The 25,826-nt window shown below is 40.5% G+C and overlaps 1 protein-coding gene across 2 annotated transcripts in view; it reads left to right on the top strand.

The window, feature by feature from the left end:
• Positions 1–25,476, top strand: part of LOC307127758 (TSC22 domain family protein 2-like) — a 45,021-nt gene extending 19,545 nt beyond the window's left edge. Inside the window, exons 2-4 of one of the 2 annotated variants that reach the window (XM_079819179.1) lie at positions 12,949–13,023; positions 21,205–21,256; positions 23,928–25,476. In XM_079819179.1, coding sequence (XP_079675305.1) covers positions 12,949–13,023; positions 21,205–21,256; positions 23,928–24,239 — 439 coding nt within the window. In that variant the 3' untranslated portion in view covers positions 24,240–25,476. The remainder of the gene's footprint in view (positions 1–12,948; positions 13,024–21,204; positions 21,257–23,927) is intronic. The other variant, XM_079819180.1, reaches the window with a different exon arrangement.
• Positions 25,477–25,826: the final 350 nt, after the last annotated feature.

Raw genomic sequence — 25,826 nt, 5'->3', positions numbered from 1 at the left:
TCCCCTCTGGTACCAGTCGGCTACTAACCAGGGCTCTAGGGCTGACACGCAGCCCTGAGTCACTCTGATCCTGAAGCCACCGGACGCCCAGGCCCTGTGAGGCACTCGGGCGTTTAACCAGCATTGCAGCGGGCGCATGCGCATTAAGCCCAGCTGGAGCACAGCTGCAGCTGAGGCCATACGTCCCAGCATCCTCTGAAACAGCTTGAGAGGTGCGATTTTGCCTGGCCGAAAGTACGCAGCCATGCGCCGAACTTGGCGCGCGCGATGGGGTGACAGGCGGGCTGACATTGCCACAGTGTCCAGATTCAAACCCAGAAATGAGGTTGATTGCGTGGGCACTAATGAGCTCTTGGTCCAATTGACCGTGAGCCCTAGGCTGTCCAGATGGCTGAGCAGCATTGCCCTGTGGGCGAGGAGCTCGGCCTCCGACTGCGCCAGGATGAGCCAATCGTCCAGATAGTTCAATACTCGCATCCCTCGATTTCTCAGAGGAGCGAGGGCCGCGTCCATGCACTTCGTAAATGTACGGGGTGCTAGTGACAGGCCGAACGGAAGGACGGTGTATTGATAAGCCTGGCCGTCGAAGGCGAATCGTAAGAATGGCCTGTGACGCGGCGTTATCTTGATTTGAAAATATGCATCTTTCAAATCTAGGGAGATTAGCCAGTCTCTCGGGCGAATATGCGCGAGGATCTGCTTGGTCGTGAGCATCTTGAACGATCTTTTCATAAGAGCTTTGTTCAGACGCCTCAGATCCAGAATCGGTCTGAGCGACCCATCCCTTTTTGGCACGAGAAAATACCGGCTGTAAAAGCCTGACTCGCTCATAGAGTGGGGAACCGGTTCTATAGCCCCTTTGCACAGCAGCGTGGCTATTTCTGCTCGAAGTAGATGTGCTACTTCCTCGCTCACTCTCGTCTCTGTACGCGCACAGAAGCGCGGAGGGCGGCGAGCGAACTGCAGAGTGTAGCCGTGCTTCACTGTTTTCAGCACCCATTCTGATACACCTGGAATGGCTTCCCACGCTCTCGCGTGCGCCACACGGGATAGAACGGCCTCCGGGCTCGAAACGCCGCGCTTCGCGGGTTTGACGGCCCGTATAGGAGGGGCGGGCGCAGTGCGCGCGCTCTCTGTGCTGTGGGCCAGCCGATCGCTCGCGATGGCTGGCCGCCCTACACACTGCATCTCTGCCGCTTCGAGCGGGGAGTGGCTTGTGTGCGGCCCTACACTCATCGCTCCGGCCACCCTGGGCGGAAAATAAATGGTGTGTGGCGTGGCGCGTGGCGCCTGAGGCATAATGTTCGCGAAAATGTGTGAGCGCGTTTGAGCGGGCACAACTCTTACGCGTGGAACATGACCGGTTAAGAGTGGCTGTGTGACAGCGCGTGTGGTGGTTAGTCGTGGACGCAAACAAGCGGACACGTGACCTAACTCTAGCACTCGAGCGGCCGGTGGCCGCTTTATGTGAGTGGGGGACACAGGGTTTATAGTGCTTGTGTGCAGGGGTGAACACAGAAAAGTGGGCACATTTACTGCATTTGAAACACATACGGCGCGAGCCGTGCGACCAGAAATAATGCAACTTTTGTGATTTCTCTGGTTCGCCGTAAAAACGGCGGTTATTGACAGGCGAGAAGGCATTTTTGCCGGCTCGTTGGCTGCGTGAAATCCATCTGCAGCAGCCACAGTGGTGGGGGCTGACAGGAAAAAGAGTTTTGACGGTGGTCCGGCCGCGGCGGGACTTAACCGTCGTTTCTCGCCTCTTGCTAGGAGGACTTTGGAGGCTCGGGCTTCAGCGTGATCCTAGGCCGGGGGCCCCGAGGTGGAGGCGGCTTACCACGGCTGGAAGAGCGCGATCTGGGGCGGCCGCTCGGTCTTCTCTGAGACGAAGGGGGCCGCGCTGGGCGCTGCGCGGAGCTCGTTGCTGGCTGGTCACGAGGACGGCGAGCAGCGGAGCTATTGCTAGCGCCGGGGCGTCGAGGCAGGAAAAGGTTCATGGCCTGCGTCGTTTTCTGCACTTCGGAGAAACGGTCGACGATCCCCTTGACCACTGGTCCGAAAAGCCCAGACGGAGAGAGCGGGGTGTTTAGGAAGGCCGCGCGCTCTGTTTCTCGCATGTCCGCGAGCGTGAGCCAGAGGTGGCGCTCAGCTACCGTGAGGGAGGCCATAGAGCGTCCGAGGGCCTGTGCTGCGGTCTTGGTGGCGCGAAGGGAGAGATCCGTTGCGCTTCGCAAATCCGTGATTAACTCAGCGTCACAGCATTTCTCGTCCATGTCGCGGAGGAGATTAGCTTGGAGGATTTGCAGCACGGCCATAGAGTGCAGAGCGGACGCAGCTTGACCGGAGGCAGCGAAAGCGCGGCCGATCAGCGATGACGTCACTCTGCAGGCCTTAGACGGGAGGGCAGCCTTTGAGCGCCAACCAGAAGGCGGGCAAAGGTGCGCTGCGACCGCCTCTTCCACCGGAGGGATAGCGTTGTAGCCTTTCTCGGCCGCGCCGTCAACTTGTGAGAGCGTCGAAGAAGCCTGAGACGAGACCCTCGCGGAGAATGGCGCATTCCAGGACTTTGCGAGCTCCTCGTGAAGCTCCGGCAAAAAGGGTGCAGTCCTGGAGGTGGGCGCACGGCGGCGACTGTTTAGGAAGCATCCGTCAAGTCGGTTCGGCGCTGCCACCTTGGGCGGGGCCCATTCGAGGCCTAGCTGCTCGACAGCCCGGGTGAGAAGGCGCAAGAGTTCGGCGTCCTCACCCGCTCGAGAGCGTCCGGAGCCCCGGACTGAAGAGGACGCGGAAGACCAGTCCTCGCTGTCGGAAGCCATGATGGAGCAGCTGTCGGCGCGTTCCGCGGCCGCATCCGCCTCATCCCCGGAGGCGGCAACAGAAATGGCGGCCTGGGGTGGGGGCGGGGAAGGCGAGAGTGAAGCGGGCGGGAAAGGTTCCGGCGAGCTTCTCTCTGCGAGCGGCGCTTCTTCTTGCGCGGCGTGGCAGGGACTGGAGGGATATCATCTTCGAACAGGACGAGTCGAGCCCGCAGGGTCGACATCGTCAGTTCTTCGCACTCTTGGCATCCGCCAGCGTGGAGTGCGGCGGCGGCGTGATCACGGCCCAGGCAGAGAGCGCAGATCACATGGCGGTCCCCGGAGCTGAGCTGCGCGTGACACGAGCCGCAGGTGGAACGAGACATTTGTATCCACGCTCGGCTCTTTTTGTGAAAAGTGTGACGCAGCGGCGACAACACTTTGAGCGTAAAAGGATATGGGGCTGCCGGATAGCAGAGCAGGCACGGAAGGCTGAAGGTGGCGCGATGCTGCCGGCTTCCTCAGGCGCTGTCCTCTGCTTGCTTGTCTGCGCGGTCACGGCGGCGGGTTCCAGATCCAGCGATGCGAAGGGCTTCGCTGAAGAAAAGAAAATCGAATATGCAGCCCGTGAGCCCTGCTTATATACACGTGGCCACGCCCCACCTGTAGGCAAATGAAGCCAGGTGGGCGCGAAGCGCCCTCATTGGTCGCCACGTCACGCGGGCTCACCGATAGGCTGCTGCAGTTGCCAGCAGAGCAGCCAATAGCACGCTGGAATAGCCTGCTATGGTCTGCCAGGCTGCCGCACTGCGTTGACAATGTTACAAAATTAAGGATAATTTTGGGTTTTTCAGAAATCTCGAAGAAAGAATACTTTCCCGTAGCGTAAGGAACTTACGCAATACGAGAGAACCTCTCGTAAGAGAACTATTTACAACCTAGTCATTTAATGCTTAGGTGCACTTAACTTAATCTCTTGAAAAAATATCGGCGAACGCAGCAGCCTTGTATCGGCCGACACATGTAAAAATATCGGCCGATATATCGGTCTAACACTATGTGGGGGTGCCACAAAATGGAGAATTTTCAAAGGGTGCTGAAAAAAGGTTGGGAAACACTGCTCTGTAGTATCACACTGAACTGACAGACAGCTTCAGTGATTATAAAAAGAGCACTCTTTACTTGTTTTCTGTGTAATTTAGTCACAATTCAAAGAAAAGTGGCTAATGAGTCAAATAAGTGCTCCTCTGCCGCCAACTACTGGTTATAGTGGTACTTTCATGTCTTTTAAAAATATAAGTGTTTGTTTGCCACAAAGTTAGTTTTCCTACATCTTTAAACTTTTAGTTTGACAAATAATCACATTCAAAATAAATAACATTAAAATCGGGTAATATTTAGAGGTGTAAGAAGTGTGAAGCACTTGAAAGCCCTAGAAAAGTGCTTGGGTTTCACTGAATTTCAAGGTTGTACAAACCTGAGATGAATGATGTAAAAAAAACCCTCAAACAACATTTGACTATTTCTGCCACAATCCCATGTGGTGTTGCTACTAGTGATGCACCGATCATGATTTTACATGGCCGATTCCGATACCGATTTTTTTCAAGAAAACTGGCCGATTCCGATTTCCGATTTTTTTTTTTTTTTTTTTTACACAATAAAAGAATGAAAGTATACATGAACAAGATGTTTATTTGGTATTGAACAGGCTAAATTGGCTTTTGGCTAATGAAAACAAGTCTGCAATCTGAAATTAACAAGAAATTTAATTGGAAATTAAAGGCAACAACTGCATATTCTGCAATCCAAACAAAGATGTTACTTAAATCAGCATTTGTTTTTAAATTCAGTGTAAAGAAAAAAAGTCTTTACCAGTGAAATTAAATAAAACCAAAGTATATAATTGTTCCAAAATGTTAAATCAAATAATGTTTAGTGCAACGAAAAAAAACTAAGATGCTACAGCAGGTGCTTTTTAAATCAAATTAAGTCAATGTAATTAAGGTAAAATAAAAGGTAACACTTTAGAATAATGGTCATTAGTTAACATTAGTTAATGTATTAACTAACATGAACTAACCATGAGCAGTACATTTGTTACTGTATTTGTTCATCTTTGTTAACGTTAGTTAATATAAATACAGCTGTTCATGGTTTGTTCATGTTAGTTCACAGTGCATTAACTAATGTTAACAAGATTTTAATAATGCATTAGTAAATGTTGAAATTAACATTAACAAATTTAATAAACGCTTTATAAGTGCAGTTCATTATTAGTTAATGTTAACTAATTTAGTTAACCAATATTAACTAATGACCATTATTCTAAAGTGTTACCAAATAAAAATGATCATCCTATAGCAGGGTTTTTCCTGGGTCAAAAATGGTCTTCGGTGGTGGCTGACAGACATGGTCATCCACACACACAGTAAAGAACTCTACCTACGTGATCTGTGAGCGCAACACTGACAATACATGTAAAATAAATGCAAAGAAACTTTTGTAATTTTTGCTTATTTTGACATCTGATATTATGTATGATCTGATATTATGTATGATCTCTACCTTGATGTTTGTTTCTTTTGATCCTCATTTTTTACACTATTTAATGATAATTGTTTTGGTATAGTCATATCAATATTAAAAAGTAGCATAAAAAATTAATAAATAGCCTAATTTTCTACCATATACAATTTAGTAAAATTATCAGCTAGCTAACAACTTTGTTCTGGTCTCACCTAACTCCAGTCTACACTAAATTATATTTCACTACACATTGTCAACATAAATAAGCCGAATGACTGTGGATGATTAAACTAATTCTTACTATTCACTCTTGCTGAATTGGGTAAGCACACTTGTGTTCTCATTTCAGAGGAGTTCTGAGTAAATTAATAAACTGGTTCGTTAGTTCAAGTGTTGGACGGATCAGTTGTTCTAACAAGTCGTTAAAATGATTCGGTTCAAATGAGTCATTGGTTCGCGAATCGGACATTAGCAGACGCGTTGTGTGTGCAGATGAAGCTGAGCTGAACAAACGCTCACTATCTGCACTTGTGCAGGGCGCGGAGAGGTAGGCTCGCGCAGGAAAGCGGCTCTTCCTCAGTTCTCCAGGTTCCGTTTGTAACACACAAGTGACATGTTCGCGAATGATTGCAATATAGGCGTATGTGCACGCGGGCGCACTTCCGGATAAATCGGCAGAAAAATACAAAGAAAACCGGCCGGTTGCCGATCGCGCGCTAGAAGCAAAAACCGGCCGGTTCCGGTTTTTGGCCGGTCAACCGGTGCATCCCTAGTTGCTACATTAAATCCATGGTGAATGTTGGTGCTTTGTGGGTTGAAACCCCTGATCTTCGTTCATGGCACAATGTTTCTCTTGGTTTCCACGTCAGTGCTGTTTGCACTATCTATGCAAATATCTATGATTTATAACAGAGAATTCTGCGGCAAACTCTTCCCACTAGATCTTGCAGTAGCAATGTTATTCATGTTGTGAATTCAGCCGCTTTCTCTCTGGTTCTCCCACCGCTGTGTAGTAACAGTGTTACGTGATCGAGATCGGCCCATGTATGAGGTTGCGCTGGGTTTTTTATTATTGCTCCGAGCTGATAAACGGTCTGCGCTGCACAGCTAAAATGAGTAGCACGGTTCTGTTCTGCTTTCAATTCGTTCAATTTGCCTTTTGATGTTTCTCATATAGACATGTGCCGGTAAACGGTAATACGATATACCGCAATAATGAACATGCAAAATATTGTTATCGTGGGCACTTCAAAATACTGTGAATAATTATTTATTACGAATTATTCCGATTTTTAGAATGAATTTTAAGAATACTTTACCCATCAACCGTTTAAAATGAAAAACACGTCAAAGAGGAAGGTGCACTGATGTAAATAGACCGTGCATGAGCCGAGCACATGGCGGAATGAGATGCGCTGAAGTGCACATTCATTCTTCGACAGCAGAGGGCGCTGACGGAACAGCAGAAATGCAGCCGTTTCCCCAGTAGTCACATAACCTAATACATAATACTTAAAGACTTAAGGCTATTCATTTTCAAACTTGCATTTTATATTTTAATCTGGACTAAATTACATGCCCTAGATATTGTTTGAATATGTTCTGACTGTTGTTCAATCACACACTTTACAAGGCTCCAGTATTTAACATTAGTTCCTTCATTAACAAACTGACAATGAAAAATACTTCTAAAGCATGTATTAATCTATGTTAAATGTACATTTCAGCATACCTATTGTTCTTTATAATTCTTTTGCACTTTAATCTGTTTTAAATATTTGTTTACTTTATACATTTTTGTGTATTGCTTTATTGTATTTAAATGTTTGGTTCTTTTGTTATAAGAGTGATTTAACCTGTTATAGTATGACAACACTTTTTGTGCAATTAATTAGCAATTAATCGCAACATGAAAATTTGATACCGGCACATGCCTATTCTCATATAACACAAATGGCAGCTCTAATCAGTTGGGCACCAGTGCGACCTCTAACAAAAGTTATGCCGCACCAGCAGGAAAAAAGGCTGCAAAATTCGACCATTCGGTGACAGTCTGGAGCCCTGTTATTAAAATTACAAAAATTATTCAGTCAAGAGCAGTGAGTAGGGGTGTAATGATACCCTCAAGTCACGATTCAATACATATCACCATACTGAACTCACGATACGATATTTTTGCGATACTCCAAGATATATGGTTATGTGAATGTTTTACAATAAAAAATGTTATAGTGACAATAATTTATTTTGTGTCAGGAGTGCACATCAATCATGCGGAATCAAACTGTGCTGACACTGTGATAGGTTGAAGTTGGTAATGTGGATTCGCTGCATTGACCAACAGAAAGCTGCTTAGTTTGAAAGTGACTTCTGTGTGAGCCAATCGCTAAACTATTGACACTACAATGGACCTTTTTTGGGAGAACCACACATTAATTGGGGCAAAATAATTCAAGGCGTATGTGCGAGCGGAGCGTATGCACAGTTAGAAAAATTTGACTCTGCGTACAATGCTAACAATGAAAGGCATGTCACAGACACATACTAGGCGTAAAAACCAAAGTGTACTTTATAAGGCAGCTTAAGAGTGCATCAATTGTTGGAAGTGCACCAATGACGCCCAAATATGCTGCATATGTAGGCGGCCCAGTAGTTTTTGTAAGTCATGTGTGATCATCCCTTCTGGCAGATCACATATTGAATGTAGGAAGGACTTTTGAAATGCCTTGTTTTGGTTTTCAGCGACTCCTACACCTTGTCTTGCTTCCTCTTCAAACCATATGTTCTAATGGAAAATCAATTTGCTCTGATCCGTTTCAGAGGTATAAATAATGTACTAGTACACTGACCTCAGTGATGAAATGATATTTGTTGTAAACAGTTTTTTTTTTTTACCACTGTTATGATTACTCTAACTTGGTTACCGTAATTTACAAGACGCATGTGTATTGTATGTTTTTCGTTGGCTCATGGTTTTAAAATTCTAGACCGCTAGCTCGTGTAGTAACATTAACCATACTATTGGAATCTGCAGAAAATGCATATTTGTCTCAACACGTAGCTGTAGATGTCAAATGCTTTCTAAACCAATGATCCTGATGTTTATTGGATCCAGATATAATCTGCCGTCCCCATGAGGTTACATGCATGGTAAGAAGAAAAAGAGCCCTTTAGAGGAGCGTGGTTGTGGGGTCTCTGCCCCCACCGGAGAGCAGCCAGTGTTCCACGGATTCTAGGAAAAGCTGTTTGCTCAGAGTCCAGATATTCACACATGCAGTAAATCTACTCCTGTCCCCTCCCATTCCTATAGAGGGCTTGGGAGAGGTGGGTCTCCTCCTGCATAACTGCTGTAGCCCTCCCATCCCGATATAGTACATTCTGTCCTTTTCCTTTAAAGAAAAGGGGAATGGAGGTAATCGTAACCGTCTGTTGTCCCCTACCTCGTCAAGACTTCTCACAAGAACTTGATTTCTCAACTTTTTGATTCACTGACCAATCTTTTCATAATTGTAACTTTAAGTGTCATTGAGACTTTAAGTTACATGCTGTATTGTTTACCTATATGACTGGGCATATAGATAAAAATTCTGTATCTATATATGTTTTTCTTTAGATTTCATATATATCTGTATGTATTTGCTCTAAAATGGCTTTAAATGGGAACTTAGTTTGTAGTGTTTTTTTACTTTCATTATCGCACTATATATTTTGAAAATAATTTGAAACAGTTCAAACGTCTTGTTTAACTTAACTTATAATCGACGAGCGCCTGTGGGCGCAAGCGCATCAAACTGACGGAGTGCAATAATTCTGACTAAAAGATATTTTGTTAGAAATTAAGTGTATACATGTAAAATATACATGCAACACAAGTTTTCATTATTTATGAGAACAGTAACCGTAAAGGCACTGTTAGCCCAATAATAGCCCAATAATGTAATATAACTACTAGGGCTGGGATGATGCACCTATCTCCTGATTCGATACTATACTACTTGGGTGCCGATACAATATGTATTGCGATATTGTTTTTTTAACACTAGACCATGGAGAAAAGTTAAATCATACACTTATACAGATTGTACATGATGTATAAGATTCATCACAAGTTCATCACATCTTTCTGAGTTTTATTTCAGAAGCATCATACAGTACTACATTCTCTTGAATAAGCGATTCAATAACAAATAAAAAATTTTAACAGTCGTTTGTCGCTGTAGGTGTATCACCTAGTGGCGAAACAATGTAATAGATAGTCGTTATTTGAAGTGCCGTTTCCAAAAAGTGATACCTATTTTGATCGCTACCGTAGACATCAGTGTTTGATAAAAACTATACATTTTTATCCCAGTACTTCTATGATAATTTGAACTATTGTATAAATAACGATACTATGAGGTTGAAAAAACTGTTTGTGAAGCTGTTTCATACATAACTCTTTGGATCAGTGGCAGCGCCAACACATTTTGAATGTTGCAAATCTTGCAATATGATTTTGTCAAAGTTTTAATAGATGGACGAATTGGAATAAGATCACGTGGGTGTTTGAAAGGGATATTACCTCACTGAACACCTCATACATAATGACCATAGACTGTAAGATGGACACATTTCACCCTCTGTTGAAAGAAAAGCGGGTGACTTCTGTCTACCTCGTCTACAATCAAGGGCTAAAATAAAGCAATTTAATTTGAATTAATATTGATTCTGGAACAAAAATGTTTTGAACTAAAATATTGTGATCGGTGAATAGATTTTTTTTTTTGTTCAGACAAATGAATGTGTGAAGTTAACACTTTGTGCTTTTTGTTTTTTTTTATCATTTTTAATTTAGTCATTTTACTTTCTGCTTTAAAATAGTAAGCATTCAGTTGTTTTTAGGTTTAGAATGTAATGTTTGTATTTTTTTCTTATCATTTACAGCATAGCCTACATAGATAAATTCACTATATTTAGGGGTGTAATGATACGCGGACGTCCGTGGGCCCGCCTGATGACAAAAATTACATCACATGGACAGTGGGCGGACCATTGTGAATTGCGAATGTCCAAAGTATAGGTCCGCACAGACTCTTCCAGTGCTCGCAATGTCCTACTTCTCACGCTATTAATGCATCATACATATAAGAATAAACCATGTAAAGCGCTTCTTACTTAAATATTCTTACTACTAAAGGTAAATGTGATATGGTGATTTAAATTATGTTTGCGCTTTCACTTTGAGGAGTGCTGTTCCAGCGCTTATGCGCTTCAGATGATCAATGTACTGTTCTAATGGCAAGAAAGCGTGTAAAAATGACTATTCCCAAACTGTAAATGGGCAGTTCATTTAAATTTTTTTATTCTACATTGACTTATGTTCATGTTGTTTTCGCACATCTCGCAATCATTTGAATGTCTGTGTTTATTACAGTATGGATGTCGTTGTAAATCTGTTCATCATATAAAGCCATTGTGTCTCTTCAGAAGACTTGGATAGAGATTAGACCACTTGATTTTTTTTTTTTATGATGCCTTTATGACATTTATTTGGATCTTTTAATTTTTAGGAAAAAAATCTTATAGGTTTGAAGCGAAATGAGGGTGAGTACATGATGACTGAATTTGCATTTTTGGGTGAATTATACCTTACAAATACAGTAAGCTGTGTCTTGGATGAAACTAACTCTATATCGCGAATCATATCGTTTACATCCAGTGTTGTGCAAGCTATTCTGAAACTGTAGCTTTACAAGCTACTCGTAAGTTAAAGTAGTTAAGTAACATTCAAGCTACCCTTCTGAATAAGTAGTTAGCTACACTACAAGGTACTATTCAAAAGTAGCTAGCTACATTGAAACTACTTTTTTTTTTTTTTTTTTTTTTTACAATGACATTGTTACAAATGACTGAATAATTGTTAATGAAGAATGTTATTAAAATATTTGGGGTTTACAACAACATAATATAATGCAATTATGATTTCAACAAGGGTAAATTCAGGTTGATTGGGACACTCCCACCCCCCACCCGAGACATTTCAATGGCAAAAATTGTCTGAATCATTTGATATCGTAAACTATCCGATGCACACAATACTCAACTATAGCCTATATCTCGAAATAGCTACCAAAGTGCATAATTGCAACAAATTTAACATCAGCGCAAGAACAAAATGTATGTAACGTAAATTAAATACTAAATGAACAGAACCGCTCTGAGACGCCAGCCATGAGCTGCTCGCGTGATCAGTGCGCTTTGCTTGCCTATTTCTTACCATTTTGAATTTTCGTTTAAAAGTCGACATTTCAAGCTTTCTATAAGATTTCTCATATCTGTGAGGCAAGTGTTTGGGTTCATTTGAGACGCGTTATGAATGATCGCTCTGGCACCTCCATGTCATGATTATACTGTCTGCTATAGCCTATTTGCTTCTTATTTATTACATCCAGGCAATTGGCTGATGAAACATTGTTTAAAATTAAGATACAATTTATACAAAATTTAAAGAAAGGCATTCTACAAAACATTTCTTAAAGAAGTGGTCAAAATCATTTCTGACCCACTCCATGTCTTCTGACATATTTTGCATCTTATGATGTGTCCTCATGCTGTTATTTTCATAATCAACATTGATGAAATTAAAAAATAACATTATAATATTTGACACAAATACAAAACACAAGTAGTTTTTTTTTTTTTAATGGCTACAAGAAGGCTATAATACAGAGACATTTTATGTCAGCATAGACTGGAATATTGAGCTGAGCGTCAGTCACAGCTTCGCTCATTACATGCTCATAACTCGTCAGAACCCAAAACGGAATGTAGCTTTTGGCCGCACTACACCGCTACTTGCTGGATAAGGTAGTTGGCTACTGGAAAAGCTACACTGTTTTAAAAGTAACTGAGCAATTGACAAGCTACTGAAAAATGTAGTTAAGCTAGTAGCGTTGCTACTTGTAGCTAGCTACTGCCCAACACCGTTTACATCGATACATATTGTCGCATGTTTTGTATTGTTACACGGCTATTTTAAAATTATTATTATTTTTTTAATTTTTCATCAGTTTAATCAATTAGTTGAAAAGATTATTGACAAATTAATCGACTATCAAAATAATCGTCAATTTCAGCTCTAGTTTGTAGTCAGCATATCAGCATAAGGATCATGTGAGACTAAAGGACTGTGTGTGTTGAGTGATGACTGCTGGAAATTCAGCTTTGCCATTACAGGAATAAAATAAAAGAGAACATGAGAAGACGCATCCTTCTGACCCTAAACTTTGTATTTCTTATAAATCATATCAAAACATCTATCTTAATGTTCTCATACTTGCAAGTGGCAAGACAAGGATTGATTGTCAAACTAATTGGATGACGTGGTCATGCAACTTAATGGTCACATAAGCAAATTAAAATGACTGCAATCATGTTGATTAATTTTCAGTAGCAAAATCATTGCAAATATATAGTGAATATATCTTGTATATTTCCCAGTTTACCTCAATTGTTCTATTGGATGTTTTTACTAGTCTAGGCAGACTCCAATTATACTCGCCTTTGATTTCCTCTTTGCCCTGAACTTTTCATTTCTCACGTAACTTTTTCTATTTCTCTCTTTCTGCTGGATGGAGTGCAGGAATCCCTCCACAGCTTTCTACCAAGCTTTCCAGTCTGCCAGTAGGCTGAAGGACTCAAAGATGACCTGTGATAGGTACAGTAATGGGATGGACCCTGGTGTGACAAATGACGTTTGAAGTGTGCTGTATGGGGCGGGCATGGCTTTGCGGCTTTAATGGGGCTCTCTGCAATGGAGCTCAGCTCAAACATAACCTCTTAATGCTCATAAGCAAATTGCAATATTAATAATTGTGGGCTAAAATCCTAAAATGGGATATTGAATCGTGTGTCAAACGCATTGCTTTTTTCCCCATTAACATGACTAATTAGCTGAAGTCAGTGATGAGCTGCAGTTAAAGCTACACTGTGTAACTTTTTTAGTTTATTCTTAGCTAAAAACACTTAGTTCTTTCAAAAATATATGTGCTCATTAATGTATATTTACTTCTTTCAAGTAATAAAGTATTCTCGTAAGTTTATAATATGCCATTTAAAATACATACGCCATGTTGCCCCTCCATCTTGAAAGTACATTAGCCAAAGAGGGACATACCCGTAAATTCAAGCTTCGCCTTTCACGTTTTAACACTCGATGGCACTGTACAAAATTCCCTGCCTCGCGCATGTGCGCGTCAACTTGTTCAGACTTGTCTGGTGCATGCGCAGAGAGTTTTCATCTCAGCAGTGTCCAGTAACAGAGTTATACGGAGTTTTCCTGGCTTGTTTATTCCTCAAAAGTCTGTTTTTCCTTGTGTGGTATTTCTGTGCGTTAATAACTCCGTAAGTAATAATAGTTATTGTCATTGTAGATGTGTTTCAGAGTGTGTCATCGCGTAATTCAGTTGATTTCACCTCAGAAGTATTTTTGTGTCAACATACAATAGCGTAATACTCACCTATTTGAATAATCATTCAGTTATTTTATCAACGATGTTTATTCGTTTATAGAAAATATTTGCTTGAAATGTATGTTGATGGAAATATGTATCAGGTCTGATCGGCATATTAACAATTGTTATACAGAGCGCACTGCAGTGCTAAAGCTGCGCACACACTTTTGTAATCCGACACCGCTTGTTAGCAGCAGCAGCCGCCGCTCCTTTTAATGCAGCTGCATTTAGCGCCTATATATGGTACAATAAGCTCTGATTTACGGTTACATTATACAAATGTAACTTATACGTATAGTTATACAGTTCTTAACTGTGTATCTTCTGTCATGTAATTATCATGTATATTTAACATCCTTATTTGTTCTCTCACAGAAACCACATTTATGTACATATCCACGCAAACCTGTTTATGCCTTGCAATTGGATGACTGAATAAACATTACTATCATCAAAGTTCACTCTGGATTAGCTGCAGTTCTTTCTAGCCAAATAATTAGGCCAGTTGAGTTCCAACCATCCCACTGCGTACAGAATATCCCACAGGCACCGTGTCGAACTGGAAGCCATGTTAATCTTGGACTAAATCGGCCACCGTAGGAGTTAAAACGAAATCGGAATTGAGAGGAACAGAAACTAAAATTCACTGGATGGTCATATACCTTTTCACCGCTAGATGGGGGGAAAATATCACACAGTGTAGCTTTAAGGATTTATGCCAATAGGATAATTTGTTGGTTTTAGGAATGTGCAAAAGAAAAAAAAATCATAATTAGGCTAGTCTGGAACATCTAGTTGACTGGACCTGAGCATTTCCAATTAAGTGCACCACAGCTAAACATCTTAAATTTACTAGTCAGTTATTCAACAACTAGTTGCCCACCCTGGCTCATCGTAAGTAGTAGTCGACCATCGCAATCAAATTTACATTGATAACGATGATAAGTTCTGGACATTCTTTTCTTAAATGGACTGATCTAACAGCCTATAACACAGCAGAAATAAACGAGACAACAGCCAGTCAGTGCAGGCCGCTAACTGATTTCTGCGTATATCTGTGTGATTCATCTGTGTGACTGAGCTTTTCACCGTTTCATTTGAGAAAAACTTTCATCAAATACACACTGAATCTTCATGACAAACCGGCAAAATAAAAGTTTGGTTAAATGATTGCCGTGCAACACGAAACGCTATGAAACTCAAAGCTCGTTGTCAGACTTTATATGCTTTACCAAATACATGTTATTGCAAACCGAAAAACCCCAAAACAGACACTGATTTTGTTTGGAGTAGCATTTACTGTGTGTGAACGGAGCCGCTCTGAGACGCACATAAACTGCGCGCATTAATTAAAGTGCATATATAGTCTATTAAACCCGTAGTGCATATGATGAATTTAATCGCAGCCTTTGTTATAATTTTAAATGGTTTTAATACATTGTGCAAGCTTAGAAAACGGTCTAATAAAGCGGTTCAACTGTGCCACTTCCGGTATTTTGCCGGTTACTCAACACCGGCAAATTACAATCAAGGATTTTTTTTAAAGTACTGTAATTTTTTTGAGCCCTTGCGGCCCTTGCGTGAACACAGCGCAACCTTGTTGTTTTGGTTCAGGAGGAACTGTTAAAGGTGGCTGCTGTTTCGGTTGTGGTTCTTGGTGACTGACGTCTGTCTAACTCTGCATAGCAAAAGCGCTCATGACGTGATGAGGAGGTATGAAATATATGTTGACAGGCGGTAGGACATATCATTTGCATTCGGACAGAATGCAATGATTGGAAGAACATTTTTTGGTCCTACTCCTTCCACAGATGATATACATTTAGACCACTTAACTTAGTGATTGCTTTCAGGATGTGAAGAGACTTTCAACCAGGGTAGCAAAAAGTGTTTCTGGAACAAATCGCCCACCCTGCATTTAATGGCTATTCGTGGCACTTTTATGTGATATCTCTTCTGAGTCAGCCTGGTTTCTTGACACTAACCTTACATTCTCAACTCGCAACATCTTGTTTTTTAAGACAAGAATAAGTAGTTACATAAGACAAGCGATCCTTTGTTTGTATGGACAAGCCTGCAAAAGCTTTATGAGAGCCTTTAAATACCTTTGCTCGAGGTTATCAGCAGCCATTGCTGTGGTCTTGGATATGTTGCAAGACTGGATCTAATTTGTCAGTCGAACAAGTTCCCCAACATACTGTTTCTTAGCAAAGATTCTGCTTAAAATAATCTTTTGTCAGTATTTTGACTCGTGACATTAGAGAGGATAAGATGCATTGTACATGTTTATGCGGCATGAAACTGCAAGAGTACTGACCACTTCATATTTAGGTGAATTTTGTCACTTTTTAACTTTTCTTCATCTTGTAGACTGTATAGTTGTGTATGCATGTGTATGTCTGTATGTGCTTGTGAAAGTTATCATTACAACAACAGGGAGAGCAGTTTAGTCTCCAAAATTGTGTCAGTGTGATCTTGTACTGAACGCGTTTCCTCTTAAATGGACCTTTTATGGTTGATGCTAATCGGCTTTTCCTGTGCAAGTAAATTGTAGGGAAAAGTACAGAATGTCTCTAAATCAGTGTCATCATTGTCTGTCTTAACTCTACAAATGTAATCTGCTTGAGTGCTATGGATGGATAGATGGGTTTAGAAAATCAACAGCAGCATGTATACCAAAAAAGTGTACAAATATACAGACTGACGTTATTAAAGGGATAGTTCACCCCAAAATGAAAATTAGCCCATGATTTACTCATCAAGCCATCCTAGGCGTATGACATTCTTCTTTCAGACGAATATAATCAGACTTAAATTAAAAAATGTCCTGGCTCTTCCAACCATTATAATGGCAGTGAATGGGTATTTCCGTTTTGAAATCCATAAAAGTGTCTATCCATCATAAAAGTGTTCCCCACGGCTCCAGGAGGTGAATATAGTCCTTCTGAAGTGAAGCCATGTGTTTGTATCCGTATTTAAAACTTTATAAACTAAAATAACTAGCTTTTGTCAGATGGGCATATGCATCTATTTGAAACGAAAGAGTAATCCCTGACCGAGCAAAACAAAACACCGGTCATGAATTAGAAGTCTAAAACGAGAATTTTTGAAAAGAGAAATGCCGGAGACAGGAGAATTTCGATATAAGAGAAATAAACTTGAGTTTGTTGCCCAGGCCTATTTGTTTGAACCGCGAGAGGCGTCAAAGCTTATGATATTCCTATACATCGTGTCAGGGGTTACTCTTTTCTAGTAGTGGGAAGTTTGGATCATTTTACGGACTCGGATCTTTGAATCTCGTTCCGCAAAATGAACAAATGTTTTTTCAAGTCAGAATGTGTTCATTTCAGCAGAATATAATTGAAATGTCACATGCTAAATTCCCCAACACATCTAGTACTTAAGGCCAATTTATACTTCTGCGTCGAGTGTACGCCGTAGGCTACGTGCGTAGCCGACGCCGTCGTGAGCATTTATACTTCTGCGCTGTTGTCTGCGTCAATGTGCAATTACACATGCAGACGCTAGTAGGCAGTGTCCTTGGGCATGTTGGTGTAATCAAGACAACAGCCGAAGAAGCAGCAGCTTGTTGTGTTGGGCTGAATCTGTACATTCATGTCGGAATATCAGCAGCAGTGAGAGAGCGGCTTTTCTTGCAGCTTGAGTTGTTGTATCTAATACAAATTAAGCATCTCTAGTTGATTAGTAAAGTTAAATAAGGCGATCTGGCGCTGGAATGTGTTTGTGAAATCATGCGGAGCTCGTGGCCGCTGTTTTCAGCAGCGGTGGCTCGAGCAATCGATTGCTGTTGCGGAGACTTCATTCACGAAATATACCCTAATGTGTCCCTGTTCTTGATATACAATTACTGATTAACATCTTTGGTTTTAATATGAATAAATAAACTATACTCAGCGGATCTATGTATTTATTTACTACCATAAAGAATCATAACATTACGTGTTATAGCAGACGTAAGGAACTATCATCCAATTTCTGGACACACACACACTCCTATCGCAGATTTTTTATTTATTTATTGACCTGAGGGAAGGGTTCTGGCAGACCAATCACAGCGCTTGCGGTCCGCGTAGAATTGACGCGTTGTTACATTTTTGGAGAGGTGCGCGTCAGGGTACGGCGTAGGGTACGGCGTATCCAACGCGTCTATGCGTAGGGTACGCCGTACCCTCTGCGTGCACTCGACGCAGAAGTATAAATTGGCCTTTAGGTAAACGTTGATCACATTTGGAATAAAAAATCAATTATAATCTACTGCAGCCAAGGCCAAACTTTTAGAAAGAAACACCTCTTGTGTCTTAAGTTTTGAGTCGTTAGTTCCGTCATCAGTGTCTGATCTGGGTTGTGACGGCCTCAAACAGAATTGATTTGTACACCTCTCGAGTCTTCGGGTTCTAGTCATTCGTTCACCAAGTCACAGCCCCATTGGCTGAATGCAGAAACATCCTGTACAGAACTGATGTCATGTTGCGCATGCACGGTCAACAGAAAATGAACGAATCGAGTCATATTAAAGATTCATTCAAAATCATCACTATTCTTTTGCCGTAAGTCGTAATGTCTGCCGGAAGCTAGTTATTTTAGTTTTTAAAGTTTTAAATAATATGGTTATTCTTCTCACACAAACGCATGGTTGCGCTTCAGAAGGCCTTTATTAACCCCCTGGAGCCGTGTGGAGCACTTTTATAATGGATAGATGTACTTTTATGGACTTCAAAATAGAACTACCCATTCACTGCCATTATAAAGCTTGGAAGAGCCAAGACTCTGAACTCTGATTGTATTCGTCTAAAAGAAGAATGGCATATCACTTTAGGGTGAGTAAATCATGGGCTAATTTTCATTTTTGGGTGAACTATCCCTTTAATAAGAAGACAAGATTAGTGCCAGGTCTGGTCTATATTTTCTGTTACAATATTTTAAAAATGTAATCTATTCCTGTGATGGAAAAGATACATTTTCAGCATCATTACTCCAGACTTCGGTGTGACTTGATCCTTCAGAAATCATTCAGATATGCCTATTTTGATGCTTAAAAAACAATTGTTGAAAACCATAGTGCTGCTTTTTGTGGAAACTGTTTTTTTTTTTAGGATTCTTTGATGTATAGAAAGCTCAAAAGTCCATCCATCCGTCCTTTTAATGTCATAACTTTAATTGTGTAAAGTATAGACCTTATGTAGCCCCGCTCCTTTTCAGCGCTGCGCTCGTTGAGTTCTGGGTAACACTTTATTTTACAGTGTCCTTGTTACATATGTTTCATGTACTTACCATAGTAATAACAGTAAATTATGTATAATTACATGCAACTTACCCTCAACCAAACCCTAACCCTTTAGTAAGTACATGTTTTTAATTAATATTACTCAGTACTTAAATATGTAATTACACTGTATCAAGGACACCTTAAAATAAAGTATAACTGAGTTTTGTCTTGACCAGCTAATTACTCTTCGACAGCGATGCAAAATTCTAGAGATGGCTGCATGCAGTGTTGGGGAAAGTTCATTTTTAAAGTATTGCATTACATTATTGCGTTACTCCCTAAAAAAAGTAACTAATTACTTTTTATGAAAAGTCATGCATTACATTACTTTTGTGTTACTTTTTCTCACCTGGGCTGGGCTTGCTTGTTTGTTTTTAATAACAACAAAGTTTTTTTGTTTTGCAAATGTAAAGGTCCTTTCACACCAAAAGTGAAATTATTAAGCCTCAGGCTGAAGGAAATACATGTTGTTCCAAACCTGTAGGAGTTTTTTTCTTCTGTTAAACACAAAAGATAATATTTTAAAGAATGTTGGTAACCAGACAGGTAGCGGTAGCCATTGACTTCCATAGTATTTTTTTTCCTACTAGACCGTCAACTGTCTGGTTACCAACATTCTTTAAAATATTATCTTTTGTGTTTTACAGAAGAAAGAAACTCATACAGGTTTGTAACAACATGAGGGTGAGTAAATTATGATAGTTCACCCCAAAAAATGAAAAATCTATGCCTTTTAAGTGAGATTAAATACATAAAGTATGTTTGTGTCATTTAATGTGCCCCTATTATGCTATTTTAAAGTTTCCTAATTTAGTTTTGGAGGTCTTCAACAACAGGTTTACATGCATCAAAGGTCAAAAACAGTTTCATTTTCTCATAATATACATTGCACATCACCACAATGTTCAATGATTCTCAAACGACTCGATGGATGAATCAGTCTCTCTAAATCCCTCCTTTCCGCGAGCCTACTCTGCTCCGACCCATTCACTCATAGACCTACACAATATGAGAAACAATGCACAGGCAATATGCTAATGTTTCGTCTTTACTTCACAAACAATTTGTTTAATTGACTCAGAGTCGACTCTTACTTTTGAGAGACAATAACTTTTATATATGGTGCACTTTCAGATTTAAAACTTTGCAGGATGTTTTCAGGATGTTTGTTACACCTTTACATGAAAGGTAATTTAAAAAAAAAATCCATAATAGGGGCACTTTAATATATTCAATTGCAGTTTTTTCGTAATTTTCTGAGTTTGCATTTGACTGTTTTTATTAATTTTGAGGAATAATTAATCTGTTTTTTTGCAAGTGAGATATAAAAAATGCATGCTGACAACATTTAGTCTAGAACTACAATAACCATCATGTTCACAGCACACATGAAGCATCTGCACTTCTGATTTCACTCATTGGAACAGGAGAGCAACAAATGAACTTGTATTACTTATTTGAGAAAGTAGCTTAGATATTTTGTTGTACATTTGAATGTAATGTTACTTTACTAGTTACTTGGAAAAAAGTAATCTGATTATGTAATTCAAGTTACTTGTAATGCGTTACCCCCCCCCCAACACCGGCTGCATTTCTCTCGTTTCTCTGGCGGATAAGGTCTATACAGTACAGAGTTCAGTGACGTGATTGTTTTCTTGTGCATGTTTCTAAACTGAGTTAACTTAAAACTCCACCCGCTTTGGATAAAAAAACTTGTATAAGTATCAGATGGAGGCTGCCGCCCCCCACACAGCACTGTTCTCTTCTGTGCTCCACTCTTCTGTACTGTTGGAGCTGTTTGTGATGGTTGTCGTTATGAGGGGCAGTGCGCTGCAGTATTCTCCTGCTCTCACGCGCTGCTGCTCCACGTGCCGCTCTATTTCAATGCATGACAGGTAATTTTACCGTGGTTTGTTGGAAGATTGATGTTTGCATGCATGTGGTGAATATAACATGAACGCAACACTATGTTTGGAGAAGGAAGCCGCAACAGGAGCAGTTTGTTATTCTTTAATGTGCAGGCTTTAACCGTCTGCAAAATGGTTATGATGTTTTTATGCAGCAGATGTTTGAAATTAGACTTTCTTTTCAATTGCAGTGCCTCTGGAGCAAGTGTGGTCGCCATTGATAATAAAATAGAGCAAGCAATGGTAAGTTTTCATTTATATATTTATTTGATATATATATATATATATATATATATATATATATATACGTATACAAATTAAAAATATATATTATTTTGTTTATATATAAAGCGTTTAAAGAGGACATGTTATGCTGTTTTTACATTTTCAACTTTAGTGTGTAATGTTGCTGTTTGAGCATGAAAAAGGTTGGCAAAGTTACAAAACACAGTCATTCCAAAGGGAGTTATTCTCTATATCAATAAGCACTGTTTCTGAACTCCCTGAAATGCCTCCATTGTACTTTCAGTTTTCTTCTAGGAGCATACGTCACAATATCACAATATCTCATTTACATTTGCAAAACATAAGGCCTAGTCCATACGTACATGGGTATTTATATAACCGGAGTTTTCCTCCGTTTTAAAAAACATTTGCGTCCACACAAGCACGGTTTTAAAAAAAAGTCCACATGAAAACGCAAAACCACGCTATGATTGGCTGCCTGATTTCCACATGGGTCCCATCCACGGCACTGATGCACTAGGGATGGGTGATATGGCCTAAAATCCATATTGCGATATACATTGCAGCCTCTTGCGGTAACGATATATATCACGATATATAAATAATAATTTTAAGTTTAATATAATAAGTTATTTTATTATTTATGATGATAATCATTATAAGTAAATAATACTTTACAGGCTATATATGCTGTTTAAAAGTAAACATTGTTTATAAAAAGATCAAGTGAAAAATAAGCAATCATCTAGGCATAATTATTATTATTAGTAGAGACGAATTATTTCATAGAGACATAGCTAAATCTACTGTAGGCCACAACAGTAGCCTAATCTATTCTGTCAATTTCTTCACGTTAAACCGATCTTTTATTTTGACGAGTTGCCGTGAAGACCTTTTGAGTGTCTGTGTTCATTTCATGATGACCGTTTTCTCAATTTGAGGTGGTAGAACAGATTAGTTGTTACCTGTTAGCTGTTTCCCCACACACTCTACAGAGTATAGTTTGCAGCTGCTCATCCAAATAATGGATGTTGCTAAATTTCATGGGTAGATAAACATGCATTATCGCGAATTAAAATCTCTATCGTAGGCCAATTTTGTATCGTTTATGTTGCATATCGTTTATATCGCCCATTATTATGATGCACTGAGGGATGCCATGGGCTCAGTGAAACCCTTCTACAAGTTCCTTTACTTTGGACTCTGTGACAGGTAACGGTATATACACAGGGGCAGGGCCCAAGTGGACTGTAATAGCTTCACTTGCCTTACTATTTTGTATTATTGCATTCTGGTGCCTCTGTTCTGCAATACAATGAGATAACTGCGCATGTATCTGTATACATGTGATAAGCGCTGTTAGCAGAGTTATTAAAAGCTACATCCGCCATTGCATAGACTCGACTTATGTAAACAAAAGAGATAACTGCGCACAATCTGACGTCAAACAAAGGAGAGAACGGCACACACGTCGACTTCACAAGCCGAAATCTCTGGTTTTACCATCTACAAGACAACGCTGCAACCGGAGTTTCTAAAAATCTTTACCCAAGCCAGAGTTTTCAAAAAAGTCAGGTTTCAGTAACCGGATACTGCGTTTGCGTGTGGACGAAACAGCCAAGCTGCATAGAAAAAGCTGCGGTTTTGAAAATACCCGTGTTCGTGTGGACAGGGCCGAAGCCTGGTTGAGTTGTGTTAGTACTGTGTGTGTTGAAACTCATTATGGTATGGTAAGGGGCGTGACGTTTCTGAAACATGCTTTGCCAATTGGTTGACGGTTCACCAATTACAACACACTGGTCCAGCCGACCAATCACAACACACTGGTCCAGCCGACCAATCAGAGCACATTGTTCCATTACAGATTTGTGCAAAACTTTTGCAGTATTTTCTAAATGTCGATAAAAAAACTATTGTGAAATTACAGCGTTTCCACTAACCGATGTTATGCGACTAAACATTTTTTTTTTTTTTCTTTCGCAATAAGTAATTTCAAAACTCATGGCAACGGATGTTAGTAGGTTTAAATATATCCCAGCCACCGCAGTAGCAGAAGGAGATGTAGGCGTGTTATCCAAGCATTAATGGCAAGGACTTGGGAGCGGCCAGGTATGAGGTGTTTCTGGATGTTTCTCCCTCATATCTGCTTCAAGTTCTTAATTAGTTGTGGCATTTCTTTGTTGTTTTTTGAATCCAGTATTCCCGTAATTCTTTTATCTTTTGAGTTTAATAAAGTACTTTCTCATCTTCTGTCCAAACATACCACGTCGTCTTTAAAGAATGATCAACTTGTACATACGCCAGGTGACCTGTAATTTCCATTGCAGTTTTGCGAAATGTTCCTTTTTTGAATTGCCTGAAAAAAACACCTCATGCGAGCGTAATTTTCAAAAATTTGCGATATATGGGAGTTTTTGCGAAATTGACTTGTTTCCATTGGGCGTAGTTTCAATTTGCACAATTTGAAGGGTAATGGAAATGCAGCTAATGTCAGATTTGTGAAAAATAGTGGGCATTAACCTATTCTAGTAGAATCCGAAAACAAAATCAAGACTGTAAAAGGGCATGATAGGTCCTCTGTAATAATAAACTTTTTTTTGAACAAATTTTGAATGGGTTCTGACGCTGTTGTACTGTTTGCTGAAATGATGTCATGTTTTGGCTGTAGGATTTAGTGAAAAGCCATCTGATGTATGCCGTGCGGGAGGAGGTGGAGGTGTTGAAGGAGCAGATAAAGGAGCTCTATGAGAGAAACTCTGTGCTGGAGCGAGAGAACGCAGTGCTCAAATCTCTAGCCAACAACGAGCAACTCTCCCAACTCACCGTCCAGTCCAACTCCAACCCATCCAACTCTCCCTCCCAGCCCGGGCCTGTCCCGGGCCAGTCCCAGTCCCAACCTCAGCCTTACCTTCAGCTGGACGCCAATAAGACCATGGACTCCCTGCCACGACAACCGCAGCCCAACGTCACCTCCGCCTGAAGCCTCTGCGAATGACGCATATATCATTACAACCACAGAAAACCTGTCTAGTTCACTACTTCGCTGAGTGCGCATGCTGTCGGGTGACCGTGAGGAGAGGCGCAACATGCTAGCATGCCTGTGGACCACGGTCTTGATTGGGGCTCCCACTTGGCCCCTTCCCCCCCCTGGACGAGGTGGAGAGTTTGTGAAGAGAGTTATTTTTTTAATAAAGAGAATCCAGCCATGAAAGCGGTGTATTTTTTAGCATTGCAGTTTTCATGTTGTAAGAAGCAAGAGTCTATTTTCAGAGCCACCGTACTTCACATGATTTCGATTCACCTGTCAAGTTCAATTGTACTGTTTGTTATTTATTATAGGGCTGCTATTTTCAGAGAGGAACAATGTCACAGAAGCAGATAAGGTCGAGAGGAACCTTTTCGATTCTTAAATCCGACAGTAATTGGACATAAATCCAAGCGGCGGTCTTACGAAATCAATCATCAATGCAACCATAAACAGTGAGAGAGTAGCAGTGGGTAGAGTTCAAACACTAACAGCGAAGTTTCTCTGTGGATAAAGAATGTGAACCTGGTGTGAATGTACATTTTGTATAGTATAAAGAATAAATAGAGCGTAACAAGTTTGTACAGGTTTGTGGGCGAAGATCTCAACTGAATCCTCAATGATCTGCCCTGATGAAGAAAGCTTCAGTTCTGTGTGTTGGAAAAAGAAGTCAGTTGCCATATTCTCCTGCCCGCTACCCTGATGTCTCATGTTTTTGGGGTTGGGAAGGGGATCTAAAAGAAAAAAAAACTGTGAAATTGTTCAACCTACTTTGTAACCAAAGATGCAAAGCTGTGTAAATCTTTTTTTTTTTTCTTTCTTTTTTTTTCTTTTATGCACTCTATGTACTTTTTTTTTTTTTTTATTGTTCCTCACAACAAACCTTTTTGTTGCTTTTAGGCATGTTCTGCATGATCTGTTATCTGTAAATGTCAAACCACTTTCTTACCTCATATTTGTATTGGGCACTCATATTGTAAGTAGTCTGTGAATAGTGTCAGCGGGGGAAGGAGATATGGAGGTGATGGTGAGGAGAAAAAAATGAACTAGTGTGTGTGTGTGACACACTAGCCACAGAAAATGAAGTGAGCCATGTTTTGTTCATTTAAATGGTGTTTGAATTTCATATGCCAATAGTTTTGTTACATTGCAAATTTTAATGTATTTAAATAAATGCAATATTCAAATTACGAAACTGCTCAGGAATTGTATTAATGCGCTTTTTGCTAGAAACAGTGATAAATTACTCTTGTTTCTGCTTTATGCACCATGATTCTTTTCACATGATACCACCGTAGGCAGTGACTTCCCCACATCGAGAGGAAACATGATGGATTTACCTTGATGTGTGGGTTGCTGTCACATACCACTCATTTTTTAAAGTCTACAGCGTATACAAAAAGACCCATATATTGAGAAGGGTAAACTTGAATTCTAAAGTAAAGGCTAATGTAAAGCCTCAATGATCAGGTGAGAAAGGTTTAAGCCATCATATCGGATTTATGTGGTTGCACTTCATAGTTTGTGTATGACTCTCTCTAT

Source organism: Gobio gobio, assembly GCF_949357685.1.
Source record: "Gobio gobio genome assembly, chromosome: 6".
Lineage (NCBI taxonomy): Eukaryota > Metazoa > Chordata > Actinopteri > Cypriniformes > Gobionidae > Gobio > Gobio gobio.
Note: the sequence above shows the minus strand (reverse complement) of the source record. Positions and strands in the feature narration are given on the sequence as shown.